Genomic DNA, 17,682 nt, shown 5'->3' with positions numbered 1-17,682 from the left:
GCTGTAACACCTGTAACACTCAGCAGGCGCCTCATTGTTCTGACACACACAACAAAACTATTGACTACACTACACACTAACTACACACTATTTGCGCTAAACGTTGCGAATCTCTCACATGTCGGTCACTCCTAAAACTTCCCCCTACCTAAACAACTAAATGCCATGTTGCCATATCAATTTTTGATTGGTCGACATGGTACATTTTTCCACCAATAGAAAAGCAGGCTGGGGGGGGGGGGGGGGGGGGGGGTTTGCTCACAGGCGGAGAGGTTTTCCTTATTAATCGCCGTTTTTACCGTTTCTTCGCACAGTAAATATAAACAACGACAGTATTCAGGAAGAAGACCAAACATTGCAGATATTTTTATCATAACTCTGGTTTTACGTGGCCGATCAACACAATTTAAAAACTGGTATAAAGTCCACACTTTCCCCGTCAGTTGTTCCGTCTGTCCTGCTCACATCTCCAGTGGTTGTACACGTTGTCATTAACGTGGCTTCACTCCACATCAGCCGCTTTGCTAAAACACCGATGTCGGCACATAAGGACGCTGTCATAGCCTGGCAACCACGTTGATTATATATGAATGTGAATCGCATCATTGGCTGGACTATGGGATAAGGTGGCATCGTTCTAATCCCATACGGGAGCAGCCAGTCACTTACTGACTAACACTGCAAAACAGAATTGTTAAAGTTTTAATTTTAATTTCAATTCAGGTTAGACTTTTTTGTGCGCAGCGCAGATTTTCTGTGCGCAGAGACTGTGCCAGCAATGCGCAATTGCGCGCGCGCGCAGCTTAGAGGGAACATTGATTTGAAGTCATCTGCAGTTAACATTTAATTCTTTCAAGTTATCAGTTTTATGACTAACAAGTTTAACTAGAATGTTTTCCACCCACACCCGTGAATCTGACTACGTTTGGTGCGTAAATCATTCTCGATGAGTTCTTGAGCTACAGGCAGTCTGCGTTTATTAAACTACAGAAAGGTCCAATTTTATGCCAGTTTGAAAGAAACTGAAACAAGAAAACTGTTTAGCGCTAACTCGTGACTTCTCGCAGCTTACTGTTCACAGAACGTTCCCCACTGCGATGATGCAAAGTGGCATGTTGCAGCCTTGGCATCAGCCAATAATCTGTCTTGAACGTTTTCCATCACGTCAGAGTCATTGCTCTACATATGATCAGTGAAACGTCTCATTCTTAATCCGCTGCATAACCTAGATCAAAGCATAACTCTGCACGCTGTATGGCTGGCTGCAGCACTGAACCTTGAGTAATCAGGACTAATGCTGACTCAGTCAGATCAGGGTCACCTCAGATACTGGTCCAGAGGGACTGGGAGAAGGCTAACTAAAGACGTCATCAAGGTGGCAGGACCGAACGTGATCGGCTTCTTCTCTGACACAACCAGTCATTATTACCTAAGAAGGGATCTAAATCTCATTAACATCATGAGAACAATGCAGTGTTTTACATACTTACTGTAAATATCAATTAAGAACAAAGTTTAATTTCCTGAAGCCACAAAGATTTTGTGTTTATTAAATATTCGGACTATAATCCCATCAGAATATAAACAACACTTGGAGCTGGTTGGATAAAAATATATGATGATGAAATAAACAAGTTAGGTCGTCATACATATCATTTTTGCAGTACAGCAGACAGTTTTATGCATATGTAGCTCCTCCTAGTGGCTACAGAGGCTATTAAAGTTTTTCAGGCTTGAACTTGCACGTGTGCTTGTGTGCACCAATTCTCGGCATAAAAATAAAGCACTCTGAATCTGACAGTAAATAAAAAATATTTATTTAACAAGCATTGGATTAAAACTAATTTCTAATATGATTTAAATAAAGTCAAATACAGAGAGGCAAAGTGTTGTTCGGATGCTTCAAATGTGCAAATGCTGCAAAGACACAATGCAAACCAATCAAACGCCAAACAGCACGTGACAACAATTCAGACATCCCTCAAGTTTAAAGCATTGCTCCTCTTGTCAGCTCATGATGCTGTGCACATTATAACTATTACTTGCAAACATCCACTAGAAAGGGACAAAAACTCATCACACCTTCAAAAAGCTGCAGTTCCAGACCCTGAAAGCTCGAGCTATTTATTTCTTCACTGGACTAGTTTGTTTTATGTTTATTCACAGTAACGATGGTCTTTCATGTAGAGAATCGTTGGACTGTGTTATGATGCAATGTTATGCTTTATAAGCAGACCACTGGCTGGACTGCAGTCTGTGCACAACTTTAACTGTTGGAAACTAAAGTTGTGGCAGCTTTTTATCTGAGTGAGACCTCAATAATCAGACCTCACTGAATTCTCCAAATACTAAGGAAATGTGCTTTAATACTTCATCACCTCCTTTAACAGAAGACACACTTTATTAAAAGAAATAATACCTTCCAACAACTCATATGACCCACATAAGAAAATCTTGCGCTGAGTATGAGTAGACAGCAGAGAGAATAACATTTCCTATTACAAATATTTGGTAATAAAGTGCTATTTTCACTGGATTGTCTTTGGTCAGCCTGCACGACCAGCAAAGAAATCTAAGAGGACCTGTTTGTAGTCCAGGTTCATGATTCTGTAGTTTTGCAACAGAACGCCCCCATCAGTAACATCTGAACTGGACCAACAAACAAGGTTCTAACAGAAAAAGAACATTTCACACTGTGACTTTCATGAACTACTTCCTTAAGAAAAAAACAAACATGTCAAGATCTAAAAGGGTCCGACTGGCATCTGTTCTCTGCACACTGTGGAGCCTCAGAGGAAGCTGTAACCTTAGATAACTTAAAAACACTCGAAGTTTGGAGAAAGACTTCCTGACTCAACTCTTTTACAATGAGTTGCTTTCATTTTCAAATGAAGTAGTTTGATAATCCTAATAAGCTTCTGCAAATGTAAGTGTTTGTGTTTTTTCTTTCATGGTTGAGATTTCTTGACATCCTGACAGATCTGCACTGTCTAAATGAAATAAAGGCCAAAGCAGGTCTGAACAGATTCCAGTAAAAATCAAAGAGTATTTTTATCCTGAATATTTATGATTTCCAGCAACCTGCCAGATGGCGACTCTTCCCCCCTTGCTTTTTAGAAGCAAATATTAGATAAGTGCAACATAACAATGACCACCAAAGACCCAAAGTCTTATCTGTTAACGTCTGCCAGCTTTCTAAAATGAGACATATACTGTGGGCCCCACAGGATGAAGGAGGGGTGAAAATGTGGAGGTACACTGTGTGCTGTAAAATCTCAGCCTGTGAAGGGTTTCTGGCAGCACTGCGGTCAATGCCACTGGCTGCGACGGTCACGTCTTTTTTAAGAGTCTGATCTCCATCTTCAGGTAAGTTTTAAGGTTCTCATCGAGGACGTTCTCCTCAATAGCAGCGAGCGCCCGCTCGCTTCCATCGTTGTAGTACTCCAGCAGCTGCTCTGCGTGTTCGATCCACACGCAGTTATGACAGCCACTCATGCAGCAGTGCGTAGGAGGCGGCGGGGGACCCTGGGCGGGGGTCCAAGTGGAGATGGAGTCACGCTTTTGCTCTGTGTCGGCGGGCTCAGAACAGTCCGTCAGAACAGGAGGAGCAGCAGGCGAATCTGGTCCTGCAGGGAGGTGGTGAACAATCCCGCTGTGAAGATGACTCGTCCATAACTGCTGAGGACAGTGAGAGGACCAGTGAAAATCATGTGAAACATGGTGAGCACACATCAATCTGTCTTTACATTTTAGTCTCTTAAATACTAATGATAATAATAATAATACTATAAATATTAAGCATTAATAATCTCTTCATATTTCAGGTGTGTGTATGTAAAGATACTTAAATTAGAAATAGGGTTATAAAAGCCCCATCGTCCATTTTCTATAAGACACTGTAAAGATTTTAGTGAAACTGTGCATGGTGGTGGATTCAGTAAGTTAAAATCAAGCTATTCTGTGTACATGTACAGTAAGTACACTTTCATATATGAGTATAATTACTGAAGAAAGGGAAAAAAGCCTGACGATGCAAGCAGGACCAAACATTTGTTCCCGGGGCTGTAACTTCTTGATCCTAGTATGGTCTCAATAATAATGCAATAATAATAATAATAATAATAATAATAATAATAATAAGGATGATGATAATAATAATAGTAGACTGAATTCTCAAGGCTCTCCATTTCCTATCTGCTCTTTACAGGGTTCAAAGGTTTGATCCTGGTCTGTAAATCCCTCCAGCCTCTCTGAATTCCTCTCTCCAGCCTCCCTCCAGTTTGTGTCGCTTATCTCGGTTCGGCAGTCTAAGGAGAGCTCCCTTTCTCAAGTAACGTCCTTCAGCTCTCCTGGGAGGGACACCGGGGCTTTCCCAACCCAAACGAGTGACCGTGTAAAGTTACTCCAGTGTTAAAAACACAACGGACATCATCAGCTGTTAAACGAACCGTTAGCTTAGCCACCAACCTTTCGTAATGACGCCGACGACCTCACGGCTTTAACACCCGCACACAGCATCGCAGAGTCGGGCAGGACGGGCGGTTATGCGTCTGTGTGGTTCATTTTCTAGAGTGAATGTTTAATTAAGCTGTTCCTTCCTGGAGTTTACAACTTCCACCATGTTAGCTGCTGTGACAGCTAGAGCTGCATTGCTTCCCATTTTTCAACTCTGACCTTTTGAGGCTGGTTGTAAACAACAGCGGTGATTGGCCAATATAAAGCATATCACCCAATTAAATGGGGGCTTTGTAAAATTTAAACCAATTGAAAGCATTGATTAGGTTTTTGGGCGGGACATAAAAATATTTCCCTCATCTGGCCAGCAGGTGTCAGTATTCTACAATACAAACAAAGCAGAAACGGCAGTAAAGCCAGACAAATATTAAAGACACACATTAAAAGTCAAAAATAATATTTGTCTTCACTAGACGGAATGATTACTATTAATACTACAGTATTCATTTTATAGTTATAGTGTTTGATCACTTACCGCACTAGAAATGCCATATTTGCCTTGAGAGTGTTGATGGAGAAGTATAAAGAAGGTCAGGAGCTTCACTGCATTTTGGTGAATCAGAGAAAGCCGTGGTACAGCAACTCAAGAGTGGCAGAAAAGTATGTGAGGGTGGGGCAGGACATATAGAGGGACAGTGGTAAGATGTGTGGTAGGAATGACAGATGGGTTCAAGGTGGGGGTGAGATTACATCAGTGATTGGCTATGAGTCTCTTCTTGTTTGCATTGGTGACAGGTTGAGAAATGACATCAGGCAGGAATTTCCGTGGACTGTGATACTTGTAGATGACACTGTGATCTATAGTGAGAGAAGGGACCAGGTGGAAGAGAGCCTGGAGAGGTGGAGGTATACTTTGAAAAGAGAAGCCAGAATACATATGTGTGAATGAGAAGGAGACAGGTGGAAGTGGATGAGTGAACAGTGTGCAAGAGAGGTGAAGAAGACAGTACAGGCAGGATGGAGTGATTGAGTTATGACAGAACAATAGCAACAAAAGTGAAAGTGAAGGTTTACAAGATAGTAGTGAGGCTTGCTATGGTGTACGGTTTGTGGCACTGACCAAACAACAGCTGGGGGCAGCAGAGCTGAAGATGACCAGAATGGATAAGATTAGACATGGATACATCAAAGGGACAGGTCAGGTTGAGCAGTTTGGAAACAAAGCTAGAGAGGCGAGGCTGAGATGGTCGACATCAGCAGAGGAGGGATAGTGGATACACATAGCGTTTCCTTTTTGGATGAATAAAGTTCTTATCTTGGTGAAATTCTGAATGCTGCAGAACATAATTATTTTTAATATATATATTTATCCTTAGTGGTGGAACATTATTATGGACATGCACTGAAATAAAACTAGTAAAAGTTACTGTCTTCAACAGCTACAGTGGTGAAATCACACACATTAATGTCACATATATTAAAATAATCAGTCACAGAGGAGCTTGTTTCTGCGATGAGTACTTCAGGTATACTTACCTTTATTTAAAAAACAAATCAGCTGTTTCTGACAGTAAGAAGAGATTAGATTTAGATTAGGTTTAGAAGTAGTCACTGTAACACTGGTTCATCTTTACTGGCTTTTACTGCCGTGCACCACTTTTACATACAAAGGTAAACACACTGAACCAACTGACCAGAAAGCATGTGGCCAATCAGGCCAGACAGCTTCTATTCAATGCACTGTGCACTTTACCCACACACAGTTATCTCTTTCCTTCTATGGATTAAGAGCGGGCCCATTTAAACAAACAAAGGAGGGGGAGATTTTCCATTTAACTTCACATCTCCGTTTGGCCTTGTGTTTTAGTGGAGTTTAAGATCAAGGATCAGGAGGTTGAGATCCTCAGGCTAAAAACAGAAATTTGATTAAGAAGAAACTCCTAAAAATAAGAAGTGTGTAACTGGAAACTGGAGTCTAAAAATTTTTGCCTCAGTTGCTCCTGAGACAGACAAAATGATCTCAGTAGCTGGCCGTCTGTTAACTGCTAGGCTATACTGGAAGACATAAAACAATGCAGTATCCAAAATTTCTCCAGGGGATTCATGTGTAGATAAAAAGATTTTCATTTATGTTTAAATGGATAAACATGAGATTTTTCTTGATGTAAAACCCTTTTTGGGACCGTGTAGTGGGACCTCTAGTCCTCTGAAATGTATCCTTACATTTTGCATTATGTCACAGCTGTTGGTGATTTGTCTGGTATTTGATTCAGACTGATTGTATATTTTTCATTCTGAATGAAGTGGAGATGATCCACACTGATTTGTTTTTAACAAAATGCTTTAAGAATAAAGTCAAATGATCCTTTTACTTGAAGACAGGAGCAAAGTGTCTCGGTTGTCTTAAGAGCTTGAAAAAAGAGAACACCTGGACTCGGTGGTCCTGAGGGGTCGCTGACCTACTGCTGATCACATGACTCATATGAGCCAAGGTGTAAAAAAGGGATGGGTTATTTTCATCACAGGGGGTTAAGGGTGAAACCACCGTGGGACTTTACCACACCCTATCATGTGACCTATTGGCTCATCTGGGGCAAGGTGACCCTCAGGACAACCTTCAAAGGGGACAACCCTCACTAGGGGACTACCTGGGACTCTCCACCTTTTGTTTTGAATTGAACTGTGGATGCGAGGCAAAACATCTTTACAAGCTCAACGAAGTCCAGTTGCTTTCTTTTCTCAAGCTCTTAAGACTTCCATGACCTGGATGACTGAGAATCTACACAGACTAAGCACCTCGGTTGCTTTCCAGGGCGATATTTTGAAATCTCTGTTTGTCAAACACTTCATTCAGCTCTCTTACAGCCTTTGTGCTGTGCTCTGCCCTTTTGTGTCACACCTTTGTAGCATTAGCTCATTTGTCATTCCAGTATTTATTCCACCTGAGCAGCACTCTGCAAATATCAAGCTTTTAAACTGTTTTTGTGTTTTCCAGCACAATTCTTCTGTAAGATTTTCCTGTTTGTTGCTCATTTTTAGTTCCTGTTAGATTTTCTCATGCGTGGAAGTGACCCGTTTATGGACACTGCCCTTCGCCTGCCTCTTGTTTGGATTATCGGCCTTACTGACTGACTTTTTTTGTTACTGTACTAAAAGGCTCAAATGCTTTCTCCACAAAGTATTTTCAGTGACCCAGATTTAGGTGAATTATGGCTCAGTGGCCTGAAAGAGCTTTACAGCCACAGTAAAGCAGATTTGGTCGGTGAAACGTCTCCACACGTGAAGACAAACCTTCTGATGTCGTTGTTCTCTGCATGGTCGTGGTTTAACTGTTTGATCAGTTCCCTGATGCATGGAGGACATGTCTCTGTGTGTGTGTAGTGTGAGTGAGGTCCCCACAGACTTCAGTGTTTGCAGTCCACATCCATGGTAACGTGTGTGGAAACACAGCAGCTGCTCAGCCTGGCATGAGATACCAGGTGTGTGGTGGGGCATGTTATCTCAGCAGAAGTCCCCTCTGTGACTTATCCTGAGGAGAGGCTCAATGGTTCAGTTTTATCATAACGGTTTTATGGTTTTCATAAAAAGAGTCCACCCCACAAAGGTTTTGTTATCAGGAAGTGTGCCCGACAGTTTGTGATCTTCCCAAAATAAAAGAAGATACTAATTAATGCAGTCACATCATAATGCACATAGAAATATGCCTTTTACATTACACGGGGTCATCTGATCAGCTGCTACTGTAATATAGAAATGCAGAAAGATAAGCAAAGAGGCAAAAACGATCACAAAGACAGTGACACACGTGATTACCACAGTGATACACAACAACCAAAAAGAGACAAATGAAACACCAAGACACAAAAAAGTAACAGCGACGGTTACTATGGCCACAGTGGCATAAAAGGTGACAAAAAGTGTAAAACAATCACAAAAAGACCCCAAATGACCACAAACAAACACAATCTCAAAAGAATGACAGACACAGTTCCCACAGTGATATAAAAACACAAGTAAAACACTCAAACTGTTGAAATTGAAACTATCTGAAACTATCAGACTCACCATAGTGACACAAAGTAACCACAAAGAAACAAAACAATCCCTTAATGACAACATATATAAAAATAGAGGTTACAAATTAATGATACAAAACAAACAAAGAGACACAATCACCAAGACATGGAAAACAACTGAAAATAGATCCAGTCACCAGTCAATTACAGGGCCAGTGCACAGAGTCAGACACCCACACATCCACACCCACAGCTGTATTAGCATCACCGTTTAAACGTGCATGTCTTTGGACTGAGGGGTGAAACAGGGGGACACACACAGGTTGCTAATCACTGCACGTGCTGCCACAAAACTAAACACAAAAGCCTTTTAAACTGTGTTGACTGAATGCAGTCTGTGCACAGGAGTATACACACATGATAACAAATACTAATAAATATTACACAAAATGTTGCTTTTACATGAACTTAAACAAAAGTTTGATTCATTTGTGGAATGCAAAGTCATGGTTAAGATGATCAGGGAGCTTTGAGAACCTTTCAAGTATGCCAGGCATTTGAGTGCAGTGGAGGCCATGGGGTCGGTTTTCTCCAAGAGCTCCACCAGCTTCTTTCCTCAGGAGCAGCCTCACCCCTATTTTTGATTTAGGAAAAGTTTCACATGGCCCCAAAGTGCAGTCTCAGCACTCCTCTGGGCTTCCTGGGAATTCCCTGAGGTGCTGCAAAGATGAGTCTTGAGTTATTTTACTACAACAAAGTTTCTCTGTGTGTAGGACGTTTTCATTAGCAGGGATTCGATGTTTAATATCCAAACAGAAGCAAAATATGCGTTCAGTTTTTGGATTAGGGGCCCAAAGGACCAAAAAACAAACCAGCAGTAAAACTGGTGTGCACATTTTTTGTTTGGGTTTATTTTATTGGGAGTTTCTTAATTTAACAGCTGACAAGTGTTCAGTGAAATTAAATAGGGTTAAAGGATAAAAGCCTCAAACTTTAGACATCGTTTTGACTTTTTAGAAACTGCTTTGACACAAACAACACGCAGCTTTGCAGTGGCTGCAGGCTTTCTGCAGGATTAGCTTTATCACAGATAATCCCAGTGAAAGCCTCGGTGCACAAAAGGTCTGGGAGTATTTCTAACAACTTGTTGCACATTCACCCGCGCGGTGGGAAATATTTTCCAGGCAAGTGCGAGAAATGTGATAAGACATAAAACAACCACAGACTAACTTCTAAGTGATAGCAAGGAGACGTAAAATAGCCATAAAAAAGCACAAAAACCCACAAAGAAGAATAAAATCAGCACAAGTTGAGTCTCAGAACAAGAACTAAGAGACTCAAAACGAAGGTAAAGGGATCAAAACAAGCACATGTCTTGAGTTTATGAACTTTTAGTTTGGCTTTCTGTAATTATCTTCTGGTATCTTCTTAGATTACGCTGTCTTTAGCTCCATGTTTTTCTTTTCCTCCATTCCTGGTCATAGTTTTTGATATATTTATCTTTATGTATTTTTCTTTTTGTTTACGGTTCACTTCCATTCTCCCATGCCAGCTCCTTTGTTTTGGGTTCTTTTGTCTGTGTTTTCCTGTTGAGTTATCACGTTTCACTTCCTGTATTATTTTGTCAGTTGTCTTTTGTGCCTTGTGTTTGGTTTTCTTCGGCGTCTCTGTTGTTCCCCACAGCTGCGATCACTTTCTTTTGTAGCTCCGTGTGAATAACAAGCTTAAGTTTTCCCATTTCTTTGCCAGTGCATTAGTTAACACTGCCTGTAATGTTTCTGGTTGTTCTGTGTTCCTGCTTCTATGGTTCCTCCTGGATTTTGTCATCTGCTGGATTCTGGATTCTGAAACTCAGACTGGCAGCAAAGTGTTGATTATCATTTCTGTCATGCTGTCTGACCTCAGATATGAGGCATGCATATTTTCCTCTCCTACGGGTTGGTGGTGCAGAATAGGTTTATTTGGTAATGCACCTCTAATAGGACAGCACTGCATGACTGAGGAAACAGTTTCTTGCTGCTGGTGTGTTAACAGTCTGGGCAAACAGGGAAGAGTGGCACTGATAACTCCCGCTGTTTTGTGAGTCCGCGACGATGAGCTCAGTCTAACAGGTAGCATGGAGGTGTTTTGGTGCTCAGGTGTCCTTCCTCAAGGTCCTGATGGCTGACTCACAGCACCAGCTTTGTCCTGAGCGCACAAAGACCACACTGTTCACTCACTCGTGGAGCCGCTGCTTCCATAAAATCACAAGGAAGTGAACAGTGAATGGCCAGAAGTGGCAGAAAAATATTTGTGTGTGCGAGTCAGTTTACCAGGAAAACAAATAAAGTGTTGAATTGCATTTAAGCGTATTTTTGAATAAGAAATCAGTGTAAATTATTGCTGTTGGTGATGGAAAAAACTACATCACAGCACAAACTGGTTGTTGACCTAATCCGATTACATCATCTTTATTGCACATTATCTTTCATTTATGACAAAACTATCTGAAAATGTCTGATAATCAGGATCCAGAATGGAAGTGTACAAATTGCAGTCATGACTACTAACATGTAACAGGCAGTTTAGGGTCATCTGTTATCTGAAATGTAAGCAAGGCTTGGTTTGCAGCACACAGTCCAGTCCAGTGTCTTTTCTTGGGTAGCTTGTATCCATGGCAACATTATTGTTTCTAAGTTATTTTAGAGGTTACTTCTGTGCAGATCAGAAAAGACATGCAAGCTTAACATTTTCCCAAATATTAGAGTTTCAAAGACTTAAACTAGCGTTGACAAGTCCATCCATCCTCCTGCTGCTCTTCATCCCATGAGGGCAACAGGGCAGAGACATCATTTCTCCAGTGCCTTGTGGATCTACCCTGGGCACTCCTTGCAGTAGAACATGCCTGAAACACCTCATCTATCAGGTGTCTGTGTGTTATGTTAGGCAGTAACTTAAAAAAGGTGATCTATGGAAAATATGATTGTAAAAACTGTCTTTGAAATCTGTAAATCAGCTGAAACAATCACATTTGCTTATATTGTTTATCCCCTCACACCACACAAACACACACCACACTGCACTTATGTTGTCTGAACTTTGTAGCACAATGAGGGGTTTTTCCCTCAGAGGACGAGGCAGTAACAAAGTAAACAAGAGCGAGGCGGCGGAGGAAGTGTCTAATTAAGCCCAAATGAGGAAGGAGCTCCTCCAGGTGAAAAGAGCTTTTCAGAAATGCAGTCAGAAGATAAACCTCAAGCATAATGAGCTGTTTTTGCTGCTACAGTTTCAGCAGGTGCACATCAGCTGCATCAACCCGGGTGATCGTATAATTTCATTATTGAAAACTTTGAACATGTGCAGTGCATACATGAGGAAGAGGAGTTTATATGTGTGGTAGAGGGTTGTGCACACTGTGTGTTACAATATAACAAGTGCTTTTTCCAAAAAGAGTCAGCTGCCGTGGTCACATTAATTTTATTACACTGCTGTGCTTTAAAGTGTGTTTACTGTATGCTTTTTGGACAATTGCAGCAGCTAAAAGTAAAAAAAACCCCAAACCTTATTAATCTTATTCTGGGCCTTTGTGTAGCCCTTTCATTCATCCCCTGTATCCAACTTTAGATTTTGGCTTTTGGCTCATACTCTGACCTCAATATTTTAAACTTTGACCATTTGTAGCAGTTATGCCACTGTAAAACAAATGTATACATAATCCTTTTAAAGCTTTCGGTATTTTACAATCTATTTCTTTTAAGAGAATATAAGACTGGTGTGTTCTGTGAAAGCCAATAGAGCCACATTAGTGGTGTGAGTTAATTTTTCTATTATGAGCAATCAAATGTTATCAGAAATCACTGTTTTGGTGCATTGACCCTTTAAGTTAGATTTCCTATAAATCACAGTCAAAATCCATTAGTAAAACAAGAAATTAACATCAGGACATGACATCATGTCCTGGTCCAGAGCATCACACAGTCAGTTCAGTGCCAGTCTGATCAGGGAAATCCAGAATCCTGCCTTTTATGAATTAGTTAGAAAAGAATTTTACTCATTATGACCTCCAATTTTTTGTTTTTTATTGTTCTATTTTTCTATCGTGTTATTGTAACATTTGTAACCAGGGTTATACATGTTTAATATGAACATACACCACTGTAGCACAATATAAATGCTAAAAAAGCTTCTTTGAAAAGTCTGTAGTTTTCTTTCCCAGGTGAACTTAAATAGTGTCGATGCTCATTCTTTGAATCTGACAGATTGGACTGAACTTCCAACCAGACTGTGGTATAACTCTGTGTTTTCACCTCAGGTGCGCCAGCTGGTAAATCATTCGCTGCTGCTGAGGTCACATGAAGGTCAGTGATGGTTGAGCAAAAGCAAACTGAATTCTTTTAGTGTTTGTCAGGGAAGCACAGGAACACCGACCAACCAGGTGCCTTAAATATTAACACTTGGGCCACCAGCACAGTTCACTGTCGCTAAAGGAGACGGCTATTAGCTCTGCACGTTTCAGCTGGTAGAGATGCCTTTCTTGATGCAACTATCTCGATAGGAACAGCAGTGAAAATGCTCATGAAAGACAGGCTTGGTTTAATCTTTTTTTATTATAGTGTTAACATAACAGTGTATTTGAACGCTGACGTGAGGCCACCAGGTGATGTCCTGCTCGGTTTGGTTTAGTGAGAGGGGCTGGAAGGCAGCAGAGCGGTGGGAGATATTTTGAAGGGACAGAGGTGCTTTGACTGGAGCTGTGAAGTGGCAGAGTATGGGTCTGGCTGCCAAGTACACCGAGCCGAGTCTATCAGTCATTCCTGGAACAAATGAAGGACAAAGTCAAATTACTTTTATGTTACATATTGACTATGTCTGGAAGGAAGCTGACCTTAGTGTTGGTGTTTTGCATCATTACAGACATTATTTAATGTTGACAGAGAATTGCCTCATTGCTTTTATTACCAGTGACAGTTTAGCTGACGCAATTTATCAGACTGCACCTAAAACTGATTTTCATCATCTTAATATTACATATAATGGACTCTGGAGACTCTGATCAAGCTGTCCTTTTAAATGTATTAACTTTAACTTTTATTGCAGTCTAATTTTTTTTTTTAAATTTAGTTTTATGTATTTGAAGTTGTTAATTAACTTTTGTGTCTACAAAGGTTGGTAAAAAAAGCCTTTATGTTTCAGGCCTGCTCCAGGTGGAATAAGTTCCCTTTAAAATACGTGTTTCTTGTCATTTTTAATAATACGCTCACTCAAACAAATCCCAAAGATGCTTAGTACTGCAACTTTTGCCTGTGTGCGAGTATCAGCTCTGGTAAACTGAATTTTGGTAAATGCTTGTTAGGGTGTTTGAATTGGTTATCTGCTAATGCACCCCTTGGAAAGTGTGCCTCACCTCATGACGCTGCCTTTCACACTGTGTACACAGTCCATTACTGTACGTCACATCCATGCCATAAAGTGGCATTTATGGATATTAAAGGCTCAGCTGCAGCGTCGTTTCTTGTTTGCCTCAGTTTATTTCCAGGCTCAGTAACAAGCTGTGTTTGTGTTTGACTGATTGGACAGACTGCTCCGTCTCTCACATACCTGGTCTGCCAGTAGCTCACAGTCTGTTTCACTCCTGCCGTAGATGTTCTCACATTGTCGAATATTGTTATGTTTTATGCACCACTTTTTAATAAAAGAAGGAAAGACCAAACATGTCGAGTTGAGAGGGTAAATGATTCCATTACTCTTTAAGTAATCCTTGAAAACAGGTCTCACCCCTGGATGCTCCACAGGTGTTAAGAACTAGCTCTTAACCAGTCCTTAAGTGGTATTTATGCTCTGTCTGAATTGCATGTTGCATGCACCACAACAGTGATTTAATATTCAAGAGCTGCATTTCTGCTTCTAGTCCTTTTTTTCCCCACCAAACAAGAAGGAGACTAAAATGATTAGATTAGATTAGATAGAACTTTATTAATCCCTCGGGTGGGTTCCTCTGGGAAATTCGATAAAATGCAAACTCGAGCTATAAATAGAATGATTTTAAAACTGATTCAATTTTCAAAAATCCACAAAAAATAACAAACAGTTTAAATGAGCAAAAATGGGATTGAAAAAACAGACACATTGAAGAAATACACAGAGTAAGGAAGGATGATATAAATATAGTATATAAGTGTATCCATTCAACATGAGAGCAGGCAGGCAAGGATTAAGGAGGGAAACAGACAAGGACAGGAAGTAAAACAACAAAGCTAACCAATTACCAAAATAAATCTCCCATTGTGCCAAACCACTGTCCATGTGGACTGAACACGTAACACAGCATTTGTCTTTGTATTTTGAACGTTAAACTGTTCTTCTGTCGTGAACCGAGGTTTGTGCAAGGGCCGGACCCAAAAGCGGACTCAATACACTCACTGAGAATTAGGTACAAGACTTTATTTACAGAAAGAATGGGAACAAAACAAGGATAAACAAGAGCGAAGCAGGAGCTGGTGGGAACGGGCACAGCTTATAGGGAAGGCGTCCCGAGAGGCTGCGATCGGGTCCACGGGAGCTCTGCAACAGGGCCAGACTGAGGAGTAACTGGAAAGTAACTGGGTGATGGTTTCCTTAATGAGAGCTGATGACGGAGGTGGAACGAGAAAGCCAGCACTGGAGGAAGCGAACAACAGGCGGTGAATCAAAGGTGAGATGGTGCAGAGACCTGTACACCAGGAAGCAGAGCTGCAGACAAAGACAGGGCGAGGGCAGGCGTGGCCGAGTTACCCCAGTAAGTGACTGAACGAACTGGCGATGAGTAGCAGGCAGCGCTGGCTTAAATAGTCCTCCAGTAATTGACAGCAGATGGGGCTCAGGTGTGATGCAGGAGGCGCCACCTTCAGACAGACACCTTCAGCTGTATAAATTTTGTCTCCAAGGGTTCCGCCCTTGCATGGGATTCTGCATGGGTTTTCTCCCATTTAGGTTAATCTGTGCTTCTAAACTGGTTTTAGGTATGACTGTGAGTGTATATGTTTATTGATACTAGGGTATCTATGTGAATGTTTGGTTTCTCTACCAAATTAAGCTCTCTAACCTGCTGGTGTATTTAAATAAAAACTGTGTTAGTATTACAAACTGCTGAAATCAATTATAAATACAAACTGCCCCCAATCAGCTGATGGGCTCTCGTCTCATTCCATTTTTTGGATTCAAATTTAAAATTTCCCCTTTGGTGACTCATCATGCCAACCTTCATTTTCAGTTTTTCTGTGAGACACAGAAAGTGCTTTTGTTATCAAAAAGAAGTTCATTTAATTCAAATGAAGAACTACACGTCCTCTTGTGAGCCTGCAAACCTTGCATAAAATGTAAGTTCTGTTTTTAGTAATAACAAGTTGAGGTCAGCGCTTTATCATTTGACTCTTTCCAGAACATGTTCTCCTGTCCTGTCTTATCTGTTCAGCAGCTTCGACATTTTGAACAGAATTCTTATTACACCTTCCATCATATGGATGTGATAACCTCTGGTGAAAACACACGTGTGTTAGGCGGGACCTTTCAGCCTAAAATAGATCCACAGCGCAGCCTTGCATCACCGCCTCAGGACAGTTAGAGGTTATCAGGCCACAGCAGTTGGCTCGGTTATAAATCACAGCCGACAGCATCAAGTGGCCTGAGCTGGTTTAATAAAGACAAGTGAAATATGAGCATGGGGGAAGGTAGTCGAGATCTGTGGGGATACAGTCAGTGGGAAGCAGGAAGAGGATCAAATAAAGCATTTAGCCTCTAATTATGTAAAAGCATTGAAAATGTGGTAAAATGTGCCTTTGAACTGTTGTTTTTATTGTACTAAATATGAAAAACTATACGGTTTAATAAATCATGATTCTTGGGTCTTGAGTGTATCCAGTCTGACTTTTTTCAGATCAGTGATGTAGGGAAGAGGTTTTACAGTCCAGGTGCTGCCTGCTGTTACTAACACCTCGATATCAACACTGTATTATTTCCAGCCTGGGGGAAACTCTGGATCTCTAGAAACTTCTGACCACAGTCTGTATATAAATGAGAGACTTACCCAACTGATCAGTAATAATTTAGACCAGGGGTGGGCAATCTCAGTCCACGAGGGCCGGTGTCCCTGCAGGTTTTAGATGTGTCCTTGAACCAACACAGCAGATTTAAATGGCTAAATTAGCTCTTGCAGTTCTCCAGAGGCCTGGTAACGAACTAATCATGTGATTCAGGTGTGTTGACCCAAGGTGAGATCTAAAACCTGCAGGACACCGGCCCTCGGGGCCTGGAATTGCCCACCCCTGCTCTAGATGATATACTCTTATGTACTATCGTTTAAACATCTATCATCTAAATTATGATAATTATGATAATACATTTACTTTAGCAGTTTTTGAAAGTTAATTTTATTTCTTTGTTTTCATGACTAACACGATCCACCTGATACTAACCTATGAATCCCCACAGGGGGCATACAGGACGATAAAAGTTCCTTCCACAAAATCTGAGGGATGAATAACAAAAAATATGAAAAAGAAAACAGAAATTTACACAGTTAGTTTTTCATAACCTCAAGCACCATAGACAGATTCCTCCTACAGTGTGGGGACTGAAAGCAAACAAAATTATTCATTTATTTTTAATTTCTTTATATTTCTTCCACCTTGCGACCCTTGCATTTGTAGGTTGTAGGGTTTGTGTATGTATTTCTCTTCACTTTCCTCCTTTCTCTGCCTGTCGTTTGCAAACGTTAACCTGTATCTGTGCACCCAGCAGCTCTCCCTCACACACCACACAATCACGTTTATTTCGTTTAGTGTTTACAGCAGTATGGTTTTCTCTTTTTTCTATGTGTAAGTTCAGTAACAAAAATCTGTATTCACTCATTTGCCTGCTTTCCAGTGTGTTAAGGTCTAAATCAATGGCTTGCCAGCCTTCTGCAAGCCAGTCAGTCTCTGCTATGCTCTTTTTTCATTTGTGGCTTTCAGACTCACCAGCCTCCCAAGCCTCATCCTAACCTCCATCTTCATTTTCACCACCACCAACACCTAAACTCTGGGAGATCCTGCTCCACTTTCTAGCATTGCTGGATCTCAGCTCTGCTGTGATGCATCATCTAATTCTCAACACTGCATAGATTTTATTTAAACTCTCCGTCTGAACAAATCATGTTCATGTTCTCCAAATGATCTTTCCTGCTAGAAATAAAACTGGCTATTTTTAGTATTTTTTT

General features: G+C 40.9%; 1 protein-coding gene across 2 annotated transcripts; it reads right to left on the bottom strand.

The window, feature by feature from the left end:
- Positions 1 to 1,800: 1,800 nt before the first annotated feature.
- oxld1 (oxidoreductase-like domain containing 1) lies at positions 1,801 to 4,705 on the bottom strand. 2 transcript variants are annotated; one of them, XM_086304473.1, is made up of 2 exons: positions 4,468 to 4,705; positions 1,801 to 3,678 (listed from the first exon to the last, which is right to left on the bottom strand). In XM_086304473.1, exons 1-2 carry the CDS (start codon positions 4,516 to 4,518, stop codon positions 3,331 to 3,333), a joined length of 399 nt encoding a protein of 132 aa, XP_086160599.1. In that variant the 5' UTR covers positions 4,519 to 4,705; the 3' UTR covers positions 1,801 to 3,330. The 2 variants fall into 2 exon arrangements, with proteins under 2 accessions (XP_086160599.1, XP_086160600.1); XM_086304474.1 differs by having other exon boundaries at positions 1,801 to 3,675; positions 4,468 to 4,704.
- Positions 4,706 to 17,682: the final 12,977 nt, after the last annotated feature.

The sequence above is a fragment of the Aulonocara sp. 'chitande type north' Nkhata Bay genome, linkage group LG8 (genome assembly GCF_057382095.1).
Source record: "Aulonocara sp. 'chitande type north' Nkhata Bay isolate Kocher_YH1m ecotype deep benthic linkage group LG8, A_spYH_male_GT1.1, whole genome shotgun sequence".
In the NCBI taxonomy this organism is placed as follows: Eukaryota; Metazoa; Chordata; class Actinopteri; order Cichliformes; family Cichlidae; genus Aulonocara; species Aulonocara sp. 'chitande type north' Nkhata Bay.
The sequence above is the reverse complement of the archived record's forward strand: the minus strand, read 5'-3'. Positions and strand labels throughout refer to the sequence as shown.